Genomic DNA, 22,571 nt, shown 5'->3' with positions numbered 1-22,571 from the left:
CTCTACATTGCATTGCTTCACATACTGTATTAGTAAGGTTAGAGTTCAGGACTTAATATCAATTGGAATATGTCCAAAATCAAAAAACACCTCAACTGGTAAATTTTGAAAATGCTTTTAACTTTATACTATACTGCAATCAAATCCAGAACTAACTGGCAAAGGGCAATGTTAATCGCTCATTGCAAAAATGAGATAATATGATAATAAACCAAATAATATGGGGATGTGGTAGCCTACTGAGCTCGAATCCCAGGTCCACCTAGCTGCCACTACTGGGCCTCAATTGCTCAGTTGTATGAACTGAAATAAAATGTAAGTCACTCTGGATAAGGGTGTCTGCTAAATGCCGTAAATGTAATGTAATATATTTTCTTACATAAACATCACATATAACAAAATAGCCATGAATGAAAGCTCACTGATCACTGCTCTGTTGTCTGAAACATCATTTTAGGTATGAACAAAATCTCCCTTTTTCAAAATGCAGCAAGATATTTCTATTTTTTATTTCTAAGTCTAAATTTCAATTTCAGTTCAATTATAGGTTTTAACAATAGACACTGTCACAAAGCAGCTTTACAGAAGTCAGATGTAGGTAGCAGAAGTTCAGCATCATACTATAGGTTAGATTTTTTAACACTAGTGGCTGCTTAGCAAGGCAGAAATTTCCTTTCTAGAAGCTTCCTAATGACGGTCACTCAGTGGTGAAATAAACTTCACACCTCGACACCTCCAGACAGCAGGATTCATCACTATCCTCAACACACGCTTAAAGACCCACCTTTTCCATGGACACTTAAATAAAACCCTAACTTGTCTCCACTCCAAAAACAATCAAATAAATAAATAAATAAATAAATATCTGCACTTCCTCTAGGTCTTACTCCTCTACTCTGTGCACTTTGCTCCTCTAGCACTGAATTTAAACATTTGTGTAGAAGCACTATTTGTATTGTCCCAGGTTTAATATTTGACTTTGCTTGTAAGTCGCTTTGTATAAAAGCGTCTGCTAAATGAGTACATGAATTTTTTCTTCTTCAAAAAACCATGATGCATCAAACAAATCTACTCATAGGAATTTGTGGGAGGGGGCACGGTGGCTTAGTGGTTAGCACGTTCGCCTCACACCTCCAGGGTTGGGGGTTCGATTCCCGCCTCCGCCTTGTGTGTGTGGAGTTTGCATGTTCTCCCCGTGCCTCGGGGGTTTCCTCCGGGTACTCCGGTTTCCTCCCCCGGTCCTAAGACATGCATGGTAGGTTGATTGGCATCTCTGGAAAAGTTGTGTGTGTGCCCTGCGATGGGTTGGCACTCCGTCCAGGGTGTATCCTGCCTTCATGCCCGATGACGCCTGAGATAGGCACAGGCTCCCCGTGACCCGAGGTAGTTCGGATAAGCGGTAGAAAATGAGTGAGAGTGAGTGAGGAATTTGTGTGCTGATTGTGTATTTAAGTTCTATAATTAAAAGCTTTTGTTTTTGTTATCTTACTCTTATAAAGTTGGACTTATGGGAATCCTCTCTAGGCTCTAGGATTTCAGACAACATTAGGAAGAAATGATAAAAGGAATCAAGCATGCACTGGTTTCATATTCACTACAAACCTCTTTGTTAATCTCGAAATGAATACAAAGCTTGGATCCCTGCTATGTAAGTAAACTAGTAACCTTGCAAAATCCTCTGTTCAAAAGAATAGCAATGTTTCAAAAAATCTATAGAAGAAATTGCTTTCAGAGGCCAACATTGTAAACAAAATCTATACATTAATGTTTTCTGTATATAAATTTTAAATTGATATTTAAATCCAAACAAAAAATGATGCGTTTTATTAAGAAACAACCTCAAGAATTTGAATAAAACTCTTCTTGATGTCTTTTCTTTTACTAGAAATATAACTTGATACTTGCATTTCTTTGTATTTTTTAAGAAGTATTATTTTTACTGCACTTATTCATCTCCAATTGCTTACTGATATTAAAATCGTCATAATTGATTATTTAAGGTATACATGATATTTTTTAAGTTAAAACGGCAATATGTACATAAAATTAAGAGGTATGGTATTTAGGGAACTTTCACAAATGCCCACACTGAACATAAAATACTGGTGTGTTCAAGTGTTAACCAAACCACTTGTCCTATATGACCAAGCCTAATTCATAGTAAAGCACCCTTACAGCATAAAAGACTTTAATTATAAGAAAAAAGTAAAGATTAAGAGATTAGTTATTGTTCTCTTACCAGACAGCAGGAGGAAGGACAGCTTGTAGCTGACCGACTCCTCCGTCAACAGGAACAAGGAACTGCACGTTATTGAGAGCCACAGGTGTGGTCATGGCATTGCCATTGTATCTGTAGTCTATTCTCAGGTCAGTGCTAGTGGGTTCACACCTCCAGTTCATGGCCAGGTTCAGAGGAGTGGACTGAAGACCCTGCGCTGATACCTGATACACACAAATACATTGAGGCCTTTATAAATATAGTTAAGATTAGATCACATACCTTATCATTGTTGTCAAGGAAAGTGTTTATTAATCATAAAAAAATCCCATACTGCAAATAAAACCAGTAACACATTTTCAAGTAAAGGTTTTTACCTGATATTTCAGCATGTCTACATTGTAGTATGTGGCCTGAGGTTTCTGCTCGGATACCTTCTTTAAGTGGGTCATGAGGTTCGGCATGTTTACCCAGAATTCCTTAGAGTTGGGTTTGGACTGGGTGGTGTCACTATGGGAGCAATGGCAGGACAATGTAACACAGATACATGGTCAAACCCCCTTTTTCAAATAGTGCTACTGTGTGAAAATACAGCCTGCGTATGAGGCTGACACTGAATGTGATAAGCTCTGCTGATTAGTCATAAGTGAGTCACCATCAGCTGACTCGAAGAAAAAAAAAGATAAAGGTGTGAGCTGAAGCCTAGAGCAATAAGACAATAAGTCAGAATAAACCAAATAAATAAGTAAATAACCAAAAAAGATACAAATACAACTAATGCTTGACATGAGCAAGAAATGTTACAGTCTTAATCAAATGAAGTCAAAAAGGAACTTGTGAGAAATCTAAAAATATCTAGTGTGTGTTATTGTCCTTGCTGTAAAGGGTTGGGAATATATAAATTATCAAAAGTATGTTAAAAGTGTCATTTACCAGCACAGTAACTGCGGGTTAGGAAGGACGTGCTCCAGATGACTGTAGTTGGTTATGCTAAAAGTTAGCACTGCAGGTGTTTGATTATTGGCAAAATGCCTGGTGATGCCAGCTGGGAAGGATAACACCATCTCACCCGTGATCTTCACCACACACCTTAAAGACGGACACCGAGATTAAGATTTTGTGGGCATGTAATTGTTAATTATTAAATGTTTGTGCTTGAAATCCTCATTGAACATCAATATTGTCCTCACAGTTAATATTCTATTTAGATCATTGCATGTTTACTGAATGTGTCAGTGTCCTTACTTGCTGGGATCAGTTCCCTTGAAGTAAGCATTGACCGTCTCTGTGAATGCTGCAGCCACAGGCAGGGTGTCCTGGGCGCCCATGGTGAGGGGACTCGGGCCCCGAGAACAGCCTAGAATACACACATACACACACACTAAGTAAAATATAAGAGACACATATGTACAGTGGGAAAAAAAACATAAAAGAAAATAAAAACTAAGTAAAAAAACAAAACAGATGACCAATGTTGATCGTATACAAATGACGGTCAAATAAAGAAACATACAAATACATCACTTATCCTTAGTTCCACATGTAGGTTCTACTGGTTCTACTCTTTGCTCTACATGCACCTTAAACTAACTGCCTTACATGGAATTAGGGAGACAGATTTAAAGTTCATCTTTCTGTAGAGGTTTTCTAAGTTTATTAGCAGAGTTGGCAATTTATTGGTAACCAGATCTGGATGTTGAATAACCTGGCAACCCAGGCCGTGATTTACTAAAAGCTTTGTATGTTTACAAAGTCAGTCATGGAGGCACTTACAGAAATCATACAAGCTGATTCGCAAATTAACGGACTGCAGCTGTTAAATGGACAAAGCCGTTGTATGGATTGTGTTTTTCTTTTAACGAACATGAAATTTGGAGCAGATACGCAAAAAATATTTCTGGCTTCACTATTCAAGTGCAAATTTTAAATAATTAATTTTAAAAAGGGAGAAAATTAGTCATTTTTAAATACTTATTACAATCTTTAATCATTGTAATATCTGATGAGTTACTAGATATACCAATGTCAAGGGTTATGCTTTATGGCGTCCAATCGTATTTACAAAGGGCTGGAGTGGGTGCACGTTTTCATTCCTGTCAAGCAGGAGCAACAACTGCTTCCACTTACAGTATTTATTCAGTTGAACTTGGTTTCAATAGAAATAAAGGGATCTTTGGAAATAAGATTGGACACCCCTGATTCTGGGAGTCTTGGATTAGATTTTCAAGCCTATTGTGAACATGTAACACACACAAAAAAAACTCATTTAATTGTTGTGCCCTAATTTTCACATGACATCAAAGAAAATAATTTTTGTGTAATCATTTGCTACTTGTCCACTAATTAGCTTATTCGTTATTTCTTTAGTTTGTCCATTCATCACAAGAAATCTGGAATCCTGTAGATAAGTACATCTACACTACATACACACTGACATCCTAGTTTACTGAGCAATCCAATCTATTGACTAATAAATGGAAACTCAGTGCATTTCCACACATACGGTTAAGGTGTAAATGCAGCATATGTACAATCAATAAATCCCATAAACACAAATATCAAGATGATAAGGTGATTAAAGCAAGATTAAATGCAACTTAATTACATGCATTTATTATATGAACTGACTAGGCCAAAAATCTAAGAGATTAAAGCCACAAAAGCATTTAATAATTGATGACAGGTTAGTGCCAGAACATGAAAATGCATGATTCCCCATGAAAGGTCAGGCTGCTGTGTTACATGAGCAGATGAACGTTGTGATGCAGAGGAGAGTGGGAGAGCAAGAGGGAGGCACTGGCTGACCAAAATGAAGCAGGCGCTGGATGGAGGATTGACTGATGCAGGGAGAAGTGGACGAGAATGAGGTTGGAGAGATGGAGAGAAGACTCGAGTGCATGTACGCACTTTGTCCTTGGGTGAAAAAGCCTGACTTACCTTCAAAGGTTAAATAAAACTTGCCTCTGTCAAACCATACGAGGGAGGGCTGGTCTGTCTCTGTGTGAGGGGAGGAGGGAAGGCAGAAGGATGAGAAGGGGAAGGTGTAGGGGAAAGGGGAAGAGAAGGATACTAGCATGAGTAACATCACAGAGAAGGGGCCAGGGACTTAAGGTCAAAGGGCTCAAGTTGGGAAGGCTGTCATTCAGAAAATATTCAGAGCTTACACATGGGGCATTATACATGAACTATAATGTTATTCAATACATTTCTTACTCAAACACTGTGTCAGTTGTGCAATTTCTGCTTGGTATGAAAACTGTAAATATTAATCATACTATAAATGACTAATATTTATAAAGTGCCCATATCCATGTGATCACATACTTTATATGTGCATGAATAATGAACTAGATTTGTAAAGTTCGTCGTGACAAACTTTGATGTTGGCTTGTCGGAGCAAGTATTCCCAAAGGCCGGTTTTCTAGGGTGCCAATACTTTTGGAGACAAGTGGATACGAGCATGTGCGAGCATCCCTCGAATACCCGCAACGCAATTCCCCTCATTGTGCTGAGTGTTTTGATATACCACATGTCCATTTTGTAGTCATTTTTTATTTTGGGGGCGGGGTTGCATGTGACGTCACATGACGTCATCCGAATATCCATAACACAGTTCCCCTCATTGTGCTGAGTGTTTTGATATAGCACATTCATTTTGTGGTAATTTTTCTTTTGGGGGCGGGGCTGCATGTAACGTCACATGACATCATCAGAATACCTGTGAGGTAGTTCCCCTCATTGTTCTGAATGTTTTGATATGTCACATGTCAATCTTGTGGAAAGTTTTTTGATTAGGTATATGTTGGGGGCGGGGCTGGGGGAAAACCGAAAGGCCAGTCCGTACATCAATTTAAAACTTTGTCCAGAGTAACACCCTAAAGAAAGTGGCCGGCTTTGGTGTAGATATCTCGAAAGCTTGCCAAGTTATAAACCTCAAAATTTTATAATGGGTGTCTATGGCAAAAAAGGCCATTTTGAGACCTGGTACCGTGAGTACCGGAACTCGGATCTCGGTTAATAGCAACAAACTTCAGACCAGTGTTTACGATATATCCGATTTTGGTGCATGTGACTCGAAAACTCTAGGAGGAGTTACTCTTGATATATTTTTGTCTAATAAGAATAAGCAAAAAACATAATGTTGCCTTCTACAAGCCAACATAATTAAAGTCCAGGTGGTTTCAGTGTGAACTGGCCTAGTTTATAATGGAACACCTTTTTTTGCCTTGTCATCATTCTGTTCCTAGGACAAGTTATGGCTATAGTGCAAGCATTTTTGCTTCTGTATATGGGTCTGGACTGTAGAGAAGGGAAACTATTACTCTGTTGTGTGAATGATGGACAACAGGGGGCACTAATGAGTGACAGAGCAAAGTTAAACTGGTCAATCTAAAATATTTTTGACTAAACTACAAAAGAAAGTATTTACTTCAATGCTAAATGATAATAAATAGGTTTACCATAGGATAAATGTGAGGATTTTATACTTCATGTATACTTCATGTTTAAGAGTCTTAAGCAACGTGGGTAGTTTTTTTTCCATTCTGAAATGTATTACATTTACATTTACATTTACAGCATTTAGCAGACGCCCTTATCCAGAGCGATGTACATGAGTGCTTAAATCTCTAACATTGAATACATTAATGCTGGATCACTAAGTTACATACTTATGTACGTATTATAAGTGATACTTTGCAATAAGAGGCATTCAAGAATCTGATATTTTCACACAGGCGTAAACAAAATGCTTGAAAATCGGAAATTAAACCCAGGTCTAATGTCTAAATTGCACTTCAGTCTCAGAAGTGTGCAGAGAAGCATACTGATGAGCACTGCTGCTCTCTGGGCTACTTTCCAGGCCAGACGTCAAACTCACAGAGGCCTTGACTGTGCTCAAGTGTGTCTGGCGTCTGGCTGGAGGAGGGTCTCAATCAGGTTCTGAAGGGTGTCCTGGGAGACAGATGCTCCTTGGACACACTGTGAATGATGCACAGTTGAGCTTCGAGTGTCAGTGTCGGCAATGTTTTGACAAACGCGTGCGCTTGATGAACTATGAATGCATGTCTTTTCAGGCAAATGGAGTGAATTATGAGAGGATGGGGAAAACTGATGTGAAATGTTTAAGCTGCTTCTGCCCTCTGTATGGCTGACATTAATGTTGAACCTGTGGTGTGTATATGTTGTAGGGGATCTTTTTTCCCTTTTTGAGAAAAAATAATGGAGAAGGACAAAGATGAACTCACTAATACATACTAGTATGGCCGATTGATTTACTAATTTTGTTCAACAGGCTCAAAGTCTTAAAGATGACCTATGCCAGTTGGTTCAAATGCAGTGTAGGTAACACAGGCATTTGAAAGCCATGGTATAAATTTTTTTCTATTAACCGAATCATCCACCGAATCAGGAAAGGCCCATACCGTACCTGCTAGGAGGTCAGCTCGCCTCTCAAAGCTGGGCAGTTTGCCTACAAAAACGTCATCTTCCAACATCAGACAAAACGTCAGCCCGAAACACAAGACGAGACAGACGTCAAAACAGAAACAAAAGGTAAACGCAATTCAAATCAAAACAACAAACACTATAAGAAAAAAAATAGTTATTAAACACAAGACAGGGTCATGCTGCACAGACACATAGCATTAAACTCAAAATGACAAATGAATAGAAAGGAGGTAAGCAAAAAATACTCAAATGAATGGCATGGAAAAGCTAGCAGATATACTGCAATTCATCAGGACTCAAACTCGTGTGTTATGTTCCTAGCTGCTTACGGCAATATACTGTCACTTACACAAATTTGAGGTATTGCATTACACCCTGAAACAAAATCCAAATTACCCTCCAGAGCAATTTCAGTTTAAAATCATAAAGCTTCTCATTCTTTTTCTACAGTAAACACTCAATTGGAGGGAAATACTGACATCAAAACCAAACCCTTGCAGTAACACTGCAAGAAAATAAATTAGACTAAAATCTAACCAGCTAAGCAGCCATGTTGGATTTTGCAAACCAATTCAATTTGCAAAACCATACACACACAGAGCAGGAAGAATGGAGTCACACCTGACACAGACACGGAGAGCTCTTTACCAACAGTGGGCGTAGAGGCAGCACTGAGGGAGTTGGTGGAGGAGATGGAGGAGGTGCTCTCTGCTCGGGCCAGTGGTGCCAAGGGCGGAGGGCTTGAAGAGTGCACCGGAGGGCTGAAGGGACGATTCTGTTTGGGGAGGAAAAGGAAGAGATTCCATCAGTGTGGGTCCTATCAATATTGTGTCTTTTCCCGAGTGAAACTTAATCTGCAGATCGGAACAAAATCCAAAATTGCACTTTCCTTCACAAAAATATTATTTGAGTTGGATTAGTTTTAATCAGTAGCTTGGTAATGTAACTTTTATGGGGTTTGACTACAGACATTGCAGATGTGTACTGGACAAAAGGCTCGCCTGTAGTCATTTAAAGTATAGTACATCCTGTCAAATCTAAACCAGCTCCAGGAGATCTAAGGATTTGTGTGGTGATCTTGGAAATTGTGAACATTTTGGCAGCTGATTGTAAATTACATTGAGTAGATGCACAGTCAATAGCTTTCTGAAGTTCACCATGTGAGGAAATAACACCTGATTTAGATAAGATTGGGCAGACTGACATTTTTACCTACTGTTTTAGTTAAACTGCTTTAAGAAGATTTGCGATAAAATACAAACGTTTCCAGAAAATATTTATTATACTATTGGCAAAAAAAAATAGTTTTAGCCAAAGTCTAATTTATTACCCCCGTTTTTGGCTCTTTTCCAGAATTCAGGAACACTGCATACTTATGTAGAGAAACACCCATAAACTACTTTTTAAACTAGCAGTCTTTAAACTGCCAGATACGTAGCTATCAGATATACTACTGTATATTACTATAAACTATGTGCAAATAGCACAAAATAAATACAAACAGAGCAAGAGAACAAAGTAACATTAAAACACACTGACACACAGAACGGCTTCCTGCATTTCAAGTAAAGACGACCTGTGCCACCGCTAACTGTGTTGTTGTGTTTCAGAAGCTTTGTGCTATCACATACCGCTTCCCCTATGCTGCCTTTCCCAGGAGCCAGCTTGGGACGGGAGGGCGGCCGTGGAGGAGGAGGGGGAGGAGGGGGGCTGCTGGCAGCCAATGGCGTAGCAGGGCGTACAGGGGAAGATGAGCCTGCATATCAAGGGCATTTCATTAAAACAACATTCAGCTGGGACATAACATGACGTTACAGACATTTGCAAATAGTTATAACACATTTTGGATCAGCCAAATACATACAATATACGTACATCATCCTTAACCCTCAGCAGGATGAAACAGACTACAATGTTAATGTTGCTTATGGTTGTATTATATTGGTTTGGTGAGAAATTATTTAGAACCTATCATTTAAGACATGACTGGTGGGACCAATGCTTGGACTGTTCCATTACCACAACTACTTGTGCTAGCTCAGTGATATCACACTCATCCTGTTTCGCTATTCCATGTTTATCTGAACATTCAAAATTCTAACATGTTAGCTAGAGAGTGCCATTAATAACTGTTGTACCACAGTACTGTTGAATTCTCGAACCTACATGGCCAGAGCTTCTGCTTGTAAGGCAAATCTCATGTTTCCAAAAACGTTTCCAAAAATGTGCTCTCTCTAATAAACAAATAATATCTACATAGATTAAAACAACATTGTCGTTGAACAAAGACAAATGTAGAATTGTCATGGGAAAGTATTTTGTGGTAAAATTTATTTAACATTTACGGAAAGAGCCTCTAACGTCAGTGCTCATCAGCAGTCAGAGCTAAACTATTCATAGGAAACTTTAAGCTTGAAGGAATTTTTGCTTTGAGGTTTCTTGGTAACAAGCTGCATTTTCTGCTTTATTAACTTCAGGAGAAAGTTATACAAGAAAAGCTTCAAGGTAATGTCTCCTTTTAGATGCTACGATCTTTGTATAAATCGATAATTTAATAATAAAAATATTAATAATGTCAGGTCTAAATGTAACTCCATAAGTATAAAAAGTATGATGTGTCTTTAGTTAATAAGAAATTGCATCATTCTACATCGTCAGTAATTAACACAACAGCAAAACCATGTCATGTTCTCTGCAATAGTTAATTCGGGGAAAATCATTTCTTTACACCTAGGCTTCTCACTGTCTAAAAGATTTCTTTTTACTTTTCATGTGGCAAAGCATTTAGAAAAATATATTAGTCCAAGTGAATTTTAAAACACTATACTGATTTAGACCATATTAAACAATTTGAACCTCATCACTATATCTGGAACTGACTCAAAACTCACTATAGTTCAGAATTAACATTAATGTTTGAATAACTTTGTATTAGTGTTTAAATAATCAAAGCTCTAAGACTTAGTCATTCTTTATTAAATGTGCCAATGACTAATGACTTCCACTGAGAGTTTGAAACAAAGTGTACATATTAACTAAGTGTTAATTGTTCATTTTTAATGATGCATGGCTATGACTCACCACTGCCACTTCCTCCACTCATGACTGCAGGTGTAGGCCCAGGAGATGACACCACTGCCCTGTATGTGGGTGGTGGTGGAGGGGGTGGTGTTGATCTAGTGCCCTGATCAATCTCTTTGGGTGAAGTACTGCTTTGACTTTGATCCTCTTTTCGATTGCCCTCCTCAGGGTTGTTCTTATCTTCCTGGTTAAGGGCCAGGGGTGGGGGGATTGTACGTGCATTTATCTCCAGAGCACTAGGTGGAGACTTGACTGAGCCAGACTTTGCCTCTGTATCAGGAATAGTCTGAGTTGATTCAGCATCAGGCTGGAGAGGTTCATCTAGAGGAGGCAGGGATACCTCATCTGGAGAAATGGGTACTTGTTTTGGAGGAGAAGGATCTTTGGGTGATTGAATGGGGGCTGGAGGAGAAGGTGTGGTGTTTCTGGGTGGTTCTGGTGGTGGAAGAGGAGGGGCAGATTCTTCAGGAGGAGGTGGAGATTTTGGTATAGGAGGGGCTGGCTCTTCTGGTATTGGTGGTCTTTGAGGTGACTCATCCTGGAAGCAGACCCACTTGTCTGCAGCAATGTCACCAGGTGAAGGGGAATCTGCTGGGCCAAAAATGTTGTCCAGGTCTGCTATAGAGGGTTTGGATGGGTTTGCTGAAGTGTCCTCACCTTTCACATCTGCATCATGTCAAGAGTAATTGAAGAAAACATTACAGGTAGAAAACGCTATCAGATATGAATTAGAGTGCTCAGAGTTTGTGAAATGGCATATTCCATAAAGAAATATGGAATACATACAAGACACAAATGGAAGGGAGGAACATCCAAATGAGGATGAAGCACGGGGCTTACCGGAGGAATCTGGGCTTGTAGTGTTGCTCAGAGGGGGAGAAGTCGGCACATTCTTGGGTGGAAGAGGAGGGAGTGCTGCAATGACATCAGGGTGACTGAGCAAGCTTTTTCAAACGCCCCTAGTGGTCAGACATTATGCTCACACTCTACTAGCTCAAAAAAAAACAAGACCATTCCAAGCCCAAAGTACCATGCATATGCAAGACTTTAAAATCTGGGTGCAAGGAGTAAATGGGGAGCTGGGACATGGGATGAGTAACTCACAGAGGATAACAATTCACTCCCTGTGGCCTGACCAATTTTCTCTGAATAATATCATATAGAGTGAGATTAGGTGTCCTCAACCCATCTCATATTTTATCAAAAATACTAAACATAGAAAACACAAATATACTATATAAAAGCTTGATAAACGTTTATTATATAGTTTTATACAGACATTTAGCTGCCACCTACCTATATCCAGGGTTTATTTGACCAAGGCTATATAAAATAGTGTTACATAGTAGTTAACTTAGGCCACATCGAGTTAACTGTCATCACAAGAGATTGCCATGGGCTAAACTGGATGCCTTTAGGGATCTGAGTTTGATTAGTTGTCCTCACTAAGGATTTGTGAAATTAGTGGGTTACTGGAGCTTGCAAAAAAGCAAACGTTAATGAAAACCACATTCCCAGATGATTCTTTGCTCATACAACCATTAGGAAAACATGGAAGGAAAGAGATCATGATCCCGACGAGACACAATCCGTGCCACATTGTCATTGTCAGAAACTTACGTCCTGGAGGAAAAGGTCTTCCTAGAGAAGAGTCTGGGTTTGGCTCATGTAAAGGAGTACCCCAAACCTCAGGTTCCTCTATCATCACTAATATATGGAAAATGGCACAACACACCAATGGAGAGCAATGTTACCCATCATGGAGCTTAGACACATATCCTACTCCTAGGCCAGAGGTGTCAAAATATACAGCCTGTGAGTCAGGAAAGGACCAATGACTTTTCATTCCAACTCACTGAATAAATTTTGAGTTTGTGATATAAACTTAAATGATCTTACTCACTGTAAGATAGAAAATAAGCCTGATCCATGTCAGGGTTTGATCTTTTCAGCTTGCTGAAATGCTTTTATGCTCAGAGTGATTTTTAGAGCGACTATATGAGTTAATATATCCTTCCTGGGACTAGGACCTGACCATTTTCCTCTGACCGCTATTATCAAAAAGGCATTTTTCCCCAGAGAACTGTTGCTCACACAATGGTTTTTTTCTGACAGTGAGTGTATATATAGACACTATATAAATATATACGTTTGTGCATTGAAAATGGATTCTGATAAATGCTAATTGATTCTCAAATGCTGAATATTTCATTGTATATATTCATTTAATTATTTTTATCCTTTTTCTTCTTATAATTATTATATATTTATTTCTTTTTCTCTCTCTTCGGTTTTCATACTCCTGTAAAGCTGCTTTGAGACAATGGTAAATTGTTAAAAGCGCTATACAAATAAATGGAATTGAATTGAATTGAATATGTTTAAGAGAACTGGTTGATGATACTACTTGTTACTGCTCTACTAAACTGATGTTTTGGTCTGACCCACTTGACATCGGACTAAGTGTAACATATCCCTTAAATGACCTTAAATGAGTTTGACACCTCTGTCCCAGATGTAAACCAGTCAAATCATTTGCCTTATTTTTTCCTGAATAAAATAAAATATTTCTCAAACAGAAGTATCTATAGACAAAATCTGTGTATTTGCTGAACATATACAATTAGTGGTCTGGATGTGAGACTACTGTATGTAGAATTGTATCAAATGGATCTAGAACATTTTAGAATACAGTAAATTCCCATCTTATATTCTTTAAAAATCCCAATATCACAAATATACATAAATGGAAGGGTGTAACAGGGAAGAGGACAATAACTAAATGGTTATCAATCTGTTTTGCAACAATAATCTGAAATATTCAGAAATCTTTAATGATTAGTGAACTTTGCAGTCACTAACAGCTACTCTTTATACCTTCAGTCTTCTGATCTTCAAATGCTGTCTCCAGTGGAGGGCCAAATAAGGCGATTGCATCCTCTGGCACAGGAGATTTCTTACTTCTGAAAAAAAGAGAAGGAAAAAGCAAAGCAAAGAACCCTTGAAGCTCTGAACTTTACCAAGTGACAACTTTGTGTGTGTGTGTGTGTGTGTGCGTGTGTGTGTGTGTGTGTGTGTGTTTGTGGGTGTATGTGTGTTTACCTTGGAGTTTCTGGTACCGATACTGGTACGGGTGTAGGAGCAGTTGCAGCTGCAGGTGCAGGTGTGGGGACTGAGGCTGGAGTAACGGTGCGAACTGAACGTCTTGGTCGTGCAATTTCAATTTCTACACCTAAGGACAAAACATCTGCCTAAATTTTTTGTTAAGATTATTTACTAATTTAGACCTTTCATATTTTTAAAAATGTACTCACTAGGCACCTCTCTTTTTGCCAGACCCTGCAATAAAACACAAAAACAAAACACTGAATGACTCATAAAACAATAAACTAATACATTTATTGATCACTAATAAACAAACAAAATCTTATTTTCTGGCATCTTGTAAAATATCAAATGTTTAAAGACAGAACACTGTTTAACCCTATGCTATTTATTATCTTTTGTCATTTATAATTTCATAATAATACAAACCCTATTACTATTCCAACTGCTATAATAATAATAACAATAACAAAAACAACAACCATAATATTAATATTAATATTAATACTAGTAATTTATTCATTTAGACAACTAGTTAGTATAATAATAATAATTATTATTATAACTATTTTACATAAATGACAAATAAATGTAAATTCTAGCATGGAATAATTGTTAAGACAATAATGACAACACAGTATGAATGTCAGTTCTGATAAACAAGCAGAAATTCATGTCTGTCACTGAATTGTATGTAGTTAAGCTTTTAGGACAAAAAAAACCCATACCTTTTAATCATATTTTCATGGTATAAGTGGTGACATCTCTACTACTACTACTACTACTACTACTAAACATCATCATTATTATCATCATTATATAGTGCTTCATTGCAGCTTATGCTTTCACAAAATGTACAATTGTAGTGTAAGCAGTTTTGTGCTCACTTTTGTGTGTTCGACAATATATTGCAAGCAAAGTGCTCAGCACACAGCACATCAATATAAATGACCTTGAAGTGTAGCACAGCTGTTACACATACATGGCACTATAATATTAATTATTAAAACACTCACAGTACCCTTAGCCTCGCAACACCAGGTTTGTTTCAGCTAAAGGACTACTTTGAGCATTTGGAAACATAAAAAGCAACAATAAACACTTACCGGGCTACGTTTCTGTGACCAGCAAAAAGGAAGAGAGAAGAGACACCTGGTCAGAGAGTGACAAATCAGTAATACACACTCTTAAAATAAACTCTATGTAGAGAACAGAAAGTGAAGCATTTAAACCCAAAATAACATTCAAGCTGTTGTAAAAGGTTCAGGAAAAAAAGCCCTAAGGTTTAAAAGGGATTCAGTAAATATCTAAACTGTGAGGGTGCACAAACATAAATATTGCCAGGTTTGGAGTGTCAATAGAGCAAAATTTAACCCAAAAATTCTAACATGGCAATATGGCAAAGAACATTTATTAGCCAGCAGGACACTTACCATCATCATGCTAACTGCAGGTTTCATGCCCTGCTGCCTTCTGTTCACATTTTTGTCTGAACAATTATTTTTGTTTCACAGATAATCTTGAATGATTTTTATTAGAACTGCTATTTTCCCCTCTGCTCCATGGGCCAGCTTACAAAGACAGCAGCTTATACAAACCACCTCCATTAAGGCGAATAAAAAATATAATCGCAAAAGACAAGTATGAGGTTGCTGCTCTGTAATATGAATGCTATCTGGAAAATAACAAGGTGTGTAGAAATTATGTGTATGTAAGAACAGATATCTAGAACACAGTGCATTAATCAACATATGATTCCCTATTCACTCTCAAATCCGTTCTAAGCAGCTGCTCTTATTCTTTTTACACAGTGCCATAGATGTTAGCAAGATAGCGATTAGCAATATTACCAACATGAGTCAGTGTAGTTCAAACAGATCAAGCCAGAAAAACCACAAAGCAGACCGAGATATGGTCTGATCACGAACGAAGAATTTCCTCACCTTAATTTGTATGTGGCCACTTATGTAAATATACTCTTTCCCAAATAAATTTGTAGCAAATTCTTATTAGACACCTACAGGATTAATCCTATATTTGTCAACACTTATGTGGGATTATGCTGGTTGCTATGAAGGTCTCATGTATGTGTTATGTAGCTCTAAAATCATAGCTCATGTAAGTGTCATGTAGCTCTATTAACATGGTTTATATAGGTGTCATGTTGTGCTATGAATAGTGTTTATGAAAGCCATGTACCTCTATGAGTATCATTTTGCTCATAGAACACGGCTTATGCATTCATAATGCATCTTTATTAACACATGGCTTATTTATGTCCTGTTGCTCCCAAACCATAACTTATTTAGTTAGGAAATAGCTCTATGAACATAGTTTATGTAGGTAACATAGTTTATGTAATGTAGAGCTACAAAAATATATAAACTGGATACATAAACAATGGCTCTACAACAACTCAGGAAAACTCGGCTGAATGTATAACTGTCTTAATATTAATTTCAAGCACCAAACAGACCCTGAACCATGCAAAGAACTGCCCATGAATCCTCTGTAATAAGAAAGAGAACACAGCACTCCTGAAGAGACATTTGGGGAAAGATCTTACCGGACTACTCCTCTGAGGAGGCCAGCATTAGAGACAAGGAGAAGGAAAAAACAGAAACAGAGGTACTACATTAGTGTAGCCATCGTTTCATAGACCTGGGACTACAGCTGATGAAATGGCATGAAATATACCTTTAACATAACTCTTGCAATTTAGAAAAAACATGAATGTATTAATAGCATGATCTATTATCTAGTAAACATGGGCTCTTATTCATAGATGTTAAGAAATGAAAGAACATGAGAAAACAGCGACGGTTATAAATGTATCATCCTATGTGAGAATTCAAACTACAGTTCAGATTTGTTTATAAGATATTATTATTGTTGTCCAACAATATTGGAGCTGTTTATTTTTGGAGCTTTGTTAAGACTTTAATGTATGACCAACCATATGCAATAATCCTAACTATAGTGCAGGTCTGATCAATAAATCTCATATAGCACCTGCAACCTAGTACATGGTTCCTCTATGAGCTATATTTAGAAAAGCCTGTGCCTTTGATTTGTTTCAGCTCGATTCAGCTTGCTCCCAAGATAATACAACAGCCTACACATATTATTACTCTGTTTTCAAGTACAGCATCGAATACAACGAGAGCTGGGTTTCTCTTGTTTAGCTTATCAGGCCTGTTAACCTTTGGTCAGATTTCATGCTCAATCTGTCTCTATGGTTACAAGTAGAGGTGGCCAATGAATTGTAACATTTATAACACTTATAACTTATTAACTCATAACTTATAAACATAAAAAATAAAACGGTATAAAATTTAATTCAAACACATGTTGCACTTTCTTCTTCAGTATCCTCTGGTCAGCATCACAGGGGATCTGGAGACTATCGTGGAAATGCACACTAAATGGTAGACTGGTCTGTTGCAGAGCAATATAGCATAGACAATCATTTACAGGCATGGTTTTGGGAACCCAGGACCCTGGAGTGGTGATGCAACACCACAGAACTGATCCCTGTAAAAGTGTATAAGAAAAGCTGCTTGGCCAATTTATATCAGTGTCCCATGTCCCACTAAATTACAAATAAAACCCTGACCTATGCACACACACACTGAAATACAGTGAGTAGGTTAAATGAGCATGCGCATTATACCAATCATGTGTTACTGATAGGTTAAAGAATTTTGGGTATTCAGTTGTGTATTTATGAACTATATCTAAAGCCTTTTGGTGAGTGGGACTTTTGAACAGCTTGTCAGTCTTTATTCTAAAAATAATAATAATAGCCATATTTTTAATTTGCATGTCTTCTTTAAATATTAGAAGTGTTCTTTTAGAGTATCTAATTGATATTTTTTTCTAAATTGTAATCTAAATTCCCCCCCTTCCATGCTCTTCCTGAGATAACAGTGCCCTGACCCCTTCTGCTCTCTGAACCTGCCTGATCTATTTTGATGCCCTAATTCTGACTGGGGTTCTCATCACTTGGAGGCTGCTCACTGCTGCTGAGAATCACCCTACATGAAAAGCTTGGAGATACATTTGTTTACAGTGGACTTAGAAATCATAAAGTTTGTAGGTTTCCAAATGTAATTGCCATGAACAGTTTGAAATCTCTATTCAACAAGATAAACTTCAGGTTGAAAGTAGAATATATTTCCTGCTTATGCAATTTGACCATAGAGTACACAGTTATAAAAGAGAAATTATTTATAATCACTCTATCTGGTGTCACCCAGATGAGAATGGGTTGTCTTTTAAGTCTGTTTCCTATCAAGGTTTCTTCCTTATATTGTCTCAGTGAGTTTTTCCTTACCACCGTTGCCTTTGCTTGCTTATTAGGATACATGCAAAATTTATAACTTATATCCTGAATTTTATTTTTTCTGTAAAGCCGCTTTGTGACAATGTCCGTTGTGAAAAGCGCTTTACAAATAAAACTGAATTGAACTGAATTCTGGCTCAAGCCAAACACTTATCTTTTCTAAATAATACTACTAGCAGTGTGCTTTTGACTGTTCATGTATGAAGAAAGTATTAAGTGTCATGGATTGTGCCTTTTTGTTTTGGTTGATGTAGAGAACATACAGAATCTTTCAGAATACCGACACCTGCAACATCCATGCAGCGTATGCTGAACCTGACAGTAAGAAAGCAGGCAATGCAGGTCTTCCTAATCTTGAAGTGATTCTTGCTTCAGTGCATGTGTGTGAATAATTCAGTGATGTGGCCTGCATATGACACACACCACAGTCGTGCTTCTGTTCTTACAGTGTTGTGTCATGCAGCGTCACTGTGCTGAGTTTCCGAGCTGAATTATTGAGGGAGAACGCTCAGTCCTCCAGCACACCTGAGACTGCACACTAGACCCATTGCATTAGGTCAGTCAGAAGACACATCTCGTAAATTCTGTAAAAATTCTGTAAAAAGCTCATTTGAGCTTTTTACATTTTAAAAAAAGTAAATATTAAATTTTTTTTTATTATGATCTGAAAAATATATTCATAAAATATACTTTGATTTCTAATCAAAAAGTAGCTTTCTGCAGTAGGCAGCACTTTGTAAATTTGTGAAGATTTGTCCCATTCAGACAATAGATGACCACCCAAGGGCCATATTTTAGCCAAATATCAAGACAGAATTACAAGCCTCCTTTTTGGATTATGTTTACAAATGTTAGTGAACCGCTTGCAGACTTGTCAAACCTAAAATGGAGTAAACCTTAATCCCATGGAATGAAAAAGGTGTAAAAGCAGGGTCGCGTGTAAAAATGCAGCCAACAGTAAAAAACAAAACATAACCAATTTTTGATGTAGTCCAATTACATATGCCTAGGTAATATCTGTTGTAGAAACTGTGACATGGGCTGTAACTGACGTTTTACAAAAGGGACGTTTTAATTTTGATGTATCCATAATAAACATAGTTTACAGATGTTACCTAGACTATAATTCCAAAAGTAATTGGACACCTGACCATAACACCCATAGGAAATTGCATTCACTAAAACTAAGAGAACTGAAGGTGTTACATAGAAATTGTTTGTTAAGGTCTGAGTGGACCACCTGGAACACCTCCTTCAAATACCAAGAGACATGTGCATAAAGAAGCTCCTTTGTTTGGCCAAAAGTTGAAAATGAAAAATTGTGAGCGGAAAAAACCAGGTGTGCTTTATCTCTCATTGCATGAATTCACATACTGAGTTGCAAATATTGTCCATGTCTTGAATGTGTTTTGCACTAATTCACTGTAGCAAAATGTTTTGTGATTTTTAGAATAAGGAGAATAAGGTCAAATTCCACTGTCATATGTTTTACTCCAACAGATGTTTTGCGCCAATAATACTTCATACCAAGTTCCGTGAATGAACATGTACCTTGAGTGAGAAGTAATAATTTGATGATGATCATCATCTGTTATAGAGCTACAAAACAAGCTCACTTGACAGCACCTGACCTTCCAAAAACATGGCTCCTGCAGTAAAACACCGCAGGTTCTACTCTATACAAGCAGTCGCCAAAACTGCTTTTAGATTTGTCCGCATGATCCTCAGTAAATAAGGACATGTAGAAGATGAAGAGTCCAAAAGCTGCAGCTACACCGTCATTAATCAGAGAGCAGCACAGACAGCTGTACCATCACTGCCTATATATAGTGGTTTTAGTGCCAGTTCAATAAAAATGTAACTTGGTATGAATCAGTGTCAAAATGGATATTTCTCGATCACTACTCTAACTAAAAACAGTTTTTCTAAGCGAAAATCAAAATATAAAAAAAAAACAATGCAAGCAAATAGGTAAACAGTAGGAAGCATGACAAATTAAGAACAAATTCTAGGTAACATAGGCAGGACTCACCAGAGGAGAAGGAGACAGAGCTATGTTGCCTATAGAGGCTTTTAATTCATCTACCGAAGGAGTCACAAAGTCAGGATTGTCAGCTAGCAAGGGTTTGATCTTGATCTTAAATTTTTTCCGGTGGTCCTCTTCTTCCTCTGACTCACTGGATGAGAAGAAGTGGGATTTGTCTTTAGGGGTTGGTAGTTAGCTGTTAAGAAAAGCACTAGCATTCTAGCATGGAAGTTGGTCATATCATTGGTCAAACAGAACAAAAAAAAGCTGTGAGACTTTATTATACATTTAAAACAGATGCTATTATACATTTATCACACATGTATAGCAGATGCAGAATAATCTGGATTGGTTCCTCGTATGGCATACATGCAGGTCAGGATATCACCATCTTCATCTGGCCTGATGCTATAACCTTCTTCATCCACCATGGGAGAGTTCTACAACACAGAGCAGTAAGAGTCAGCTAAAGTGATTTCACTGGAGCCAGATACAGATAAACTCCTGAACAAAACCTTAAGACCGTGGAAAACATTCCAAGTATTTGCACAAAGAGACAAAAAATCAGAGATTGGCAATTTATTGAAAACTGCATTCAAACTCAAACAGGCTGTTCATCAGCTGATCAAAAGTTTAAGACCATAGCCCAAAATTACCCACAACAGAACTAAAAGTGTCAAAAACCGACTCAGTAGTGAGTAGCCCCACCGTCCTTGCTGATAACTTCAAACACTCGTTTCAGCATGCTTGCAACTGTTTCCAGGAGGCTGGTGGGAACGTTGCTCCATGTGGTAAAGATGGCTTCATGAAGGGCATCCACAGTCTTGAACTGATGTCCATTTTTGTAAACTTCCCTTGCCATCCATTCCCAAACATTCTCAAGGGGATTTAGATCAGGAGATCTAGATCATGGACTTGGATCAGGGACACGCAGGATGGTCCAAAAGTGCAATGTTATTGTCCTGGAAGAAGTCCTTTGTCAGGGGGGCGTTGTAAATTTCAGAGTTGTCCTGTTGAAAGACCCAGTCATTACCACACAGACAGGGGACCTCAGTCAAGAGGGATTTCTACTGCAGCATGTCCACATAGCCAGCGCCATTTGACTCCCCTTCATTTTCCCATTGAAGGAAAAAGCACCCCAGATCATGATGAAGCCTCCTTTAATGTGCTGGGTAGAAAACATCTTCAGCAGGATTTCTTTGTCATGCCAGTATTGTTGGAAGCCATCAGGACCATCCAGGTTAAATTTTTTCTCGTCCGAGAATAAAACTTTCTTCCATCATTCAATGCACCATGTTTGGTGCTTCCTGGCAAATTGTGCTTTGCAAATTTGTGCTGTTGGAGGAGACGTGGCTTTCAAAGGCATTTTTGCTTTAAGCCCTTCTCTATGGTTTTAGGGATGCAGTTAGCATCAGTAATGGCCTTAATTTGGGTCAAGGATCTACCTGCGTCTTCACAGACAGCCCGTCGGATCCTCCAGCTCAGTGCAAGTGAAATTTTTATGGGTCTACCACCTATATTTTTGACCCATAACTCAGGATCTTTTAAGAAATTTAAGACGACTATCTTACTGTGTCCAACCTTGGCAGAAATGGCACATTGCAAGAGCCTTTGCTTGTGCAGCTCAACAATCTGCCAAGTTCAAAAACAGAAAGCCTTTCTGATTTTGCCATCAGGAGATCATGACACGTGTCTGGACAATGACATTAAAGCCATATTTTTGCACAGATTTGAACTTTTCAAGGCTATGGTCTTAAACCTTTGATCAGCTGATGACCAGCCTGTTTGAGTTTAAATGCAGTTTTCAATAAATTGCCTACTCTTTATTTTTTGCCTCTTGCTCTTGTTTCTTCTTTTGGCATTTTGAAGAAATACTTACAACCTGTTTACGATCCACTAGTGGGAAGTGTGAATACTTGTAATATATTCCATGGTCTTAAGATTTTGTTCAGGAGTGTACGTAGTTTAATAACAAAAGACATACACTGCTATTGTACAATTTATGTACAAGTAATATAATTCCAAGGTGTTTAAAATAAAATGTGAGCCTGCAGCAAGAGCAGGGATTAAAAATAGTACACGTAAAAATGTTCTGTGTAAATGGTTAATAACTTTCTTTCTGTGTTCTAGTGTAATTTCAAGTATTCTAAACTTAGTCATTTTCATAAGAGGCCTAACAAGTGCCTAGTAAGCTATATGAAGATATTCGCTATAGATGGGTTTTTTCAGTTAAATGCAGAAAATGTGAAGAACACATTTTGAAAAGAAAAAATGCAAAAGGTTACATAAAAGTTACTAAAGGTTTTTGAATTGTATTATTTACATTTTTAACTTTTATTATTTCAGCA

At 37.8% G+C, this 22,571-nt stretch overlaps 1 protein-coding gene across 8 annotated transcripts in view; it reads right to left on the bottom strand.

The window, feature by feature from the left end:
• Positions 1-22,571, bottom strand: part of sgip1a (SH3GL interacting endocytic adaptor 1a) — a 57,665-nt gene that overhangs the window by 3,744 nt on the left and 31,350 nt on the right. For 2 of the 8 annotated variants that reach the window (XM_060867620.1, XM_060867628.1), the window contains exons 6-22: positions 20,609-20,663; positions 20,230-20,411; positions 14,959-14,970; positions 14,062-14,086; positions 13,850-13,979; positions 13,625-13,710; positions 12,368-12,454; positions 11,588-11,662; positions 10,748-11,413; positions 9,298-9,422; positions 8,288-8,441; positions 7,647-7,703; positions 5,156-5,215; positions 3,464-3,575; positions 3,152-3,307; positions 2,596-2,728; positions 2,240-2,442 (exon numbers count right to left, since the gene is read on the bottom strand). In XM_060867620.1, coding sequence (XP_060723603.1) covers positions 2,240-2,442; positions 2,596-2,728; positions 3,152-3,307; positions 3,464-3,575; positions 5,156-5,215; positions 7,647-7,703; positions 8,288-8,441; positions 9,298-9,422; positions 10,748-11,413; positions 11,588-11,662; positions 12,368-12,454; positions 13,625-13,710; positions 13,850-13,979; positions 14,062-14,086; positions 14,959-14,970; positions 20,230-20,411; positions 20,609-20,663 — 2,318 coding nt within the window. The remainder of the gene's footprint in view (positions 1-2,239; positions 2,443-2,595; positions 2,729-3,151; positions 3,308-3,463; positions 3,576-5,155; positions 5,216-7,646; positions 7,704-8,287; positions 8,442-9,297; positions 9,423-10,747; positions 11,414-11,587; positions 11,663-12,367; positions 12,455-13,624; positions 13,711-13,849; positions 13,980-14,061; positions 14,087-14,958; positions 14,971-20,229; positions 20,412-20,608; positions 20,664-22,571) is intronic. The other 6 variants (XM_060867622.1, XM_060867621.1, XM_060867624.1 and 3 more) reach the window with 6 other exon arrangements.

Source organism: Tachysurus vachellii, chromosome 4 (genome assembly GCF_030014155.1).
Source record: "Tachysurus vachellii isolate PV-2020 chromosome 4, HZAU_Pvac_v1, whole genome shotgun sequence".
Taxonomy (NCBI): Eukaryota; Metazoa; Chordata; class Actinopteri; order Siluriformes; family Bagridae; genus Tachysurus; species Tachysurus vachellii.
This window is presented reverse-complemented; position numbering and strand designations above follow the sequence as displayed.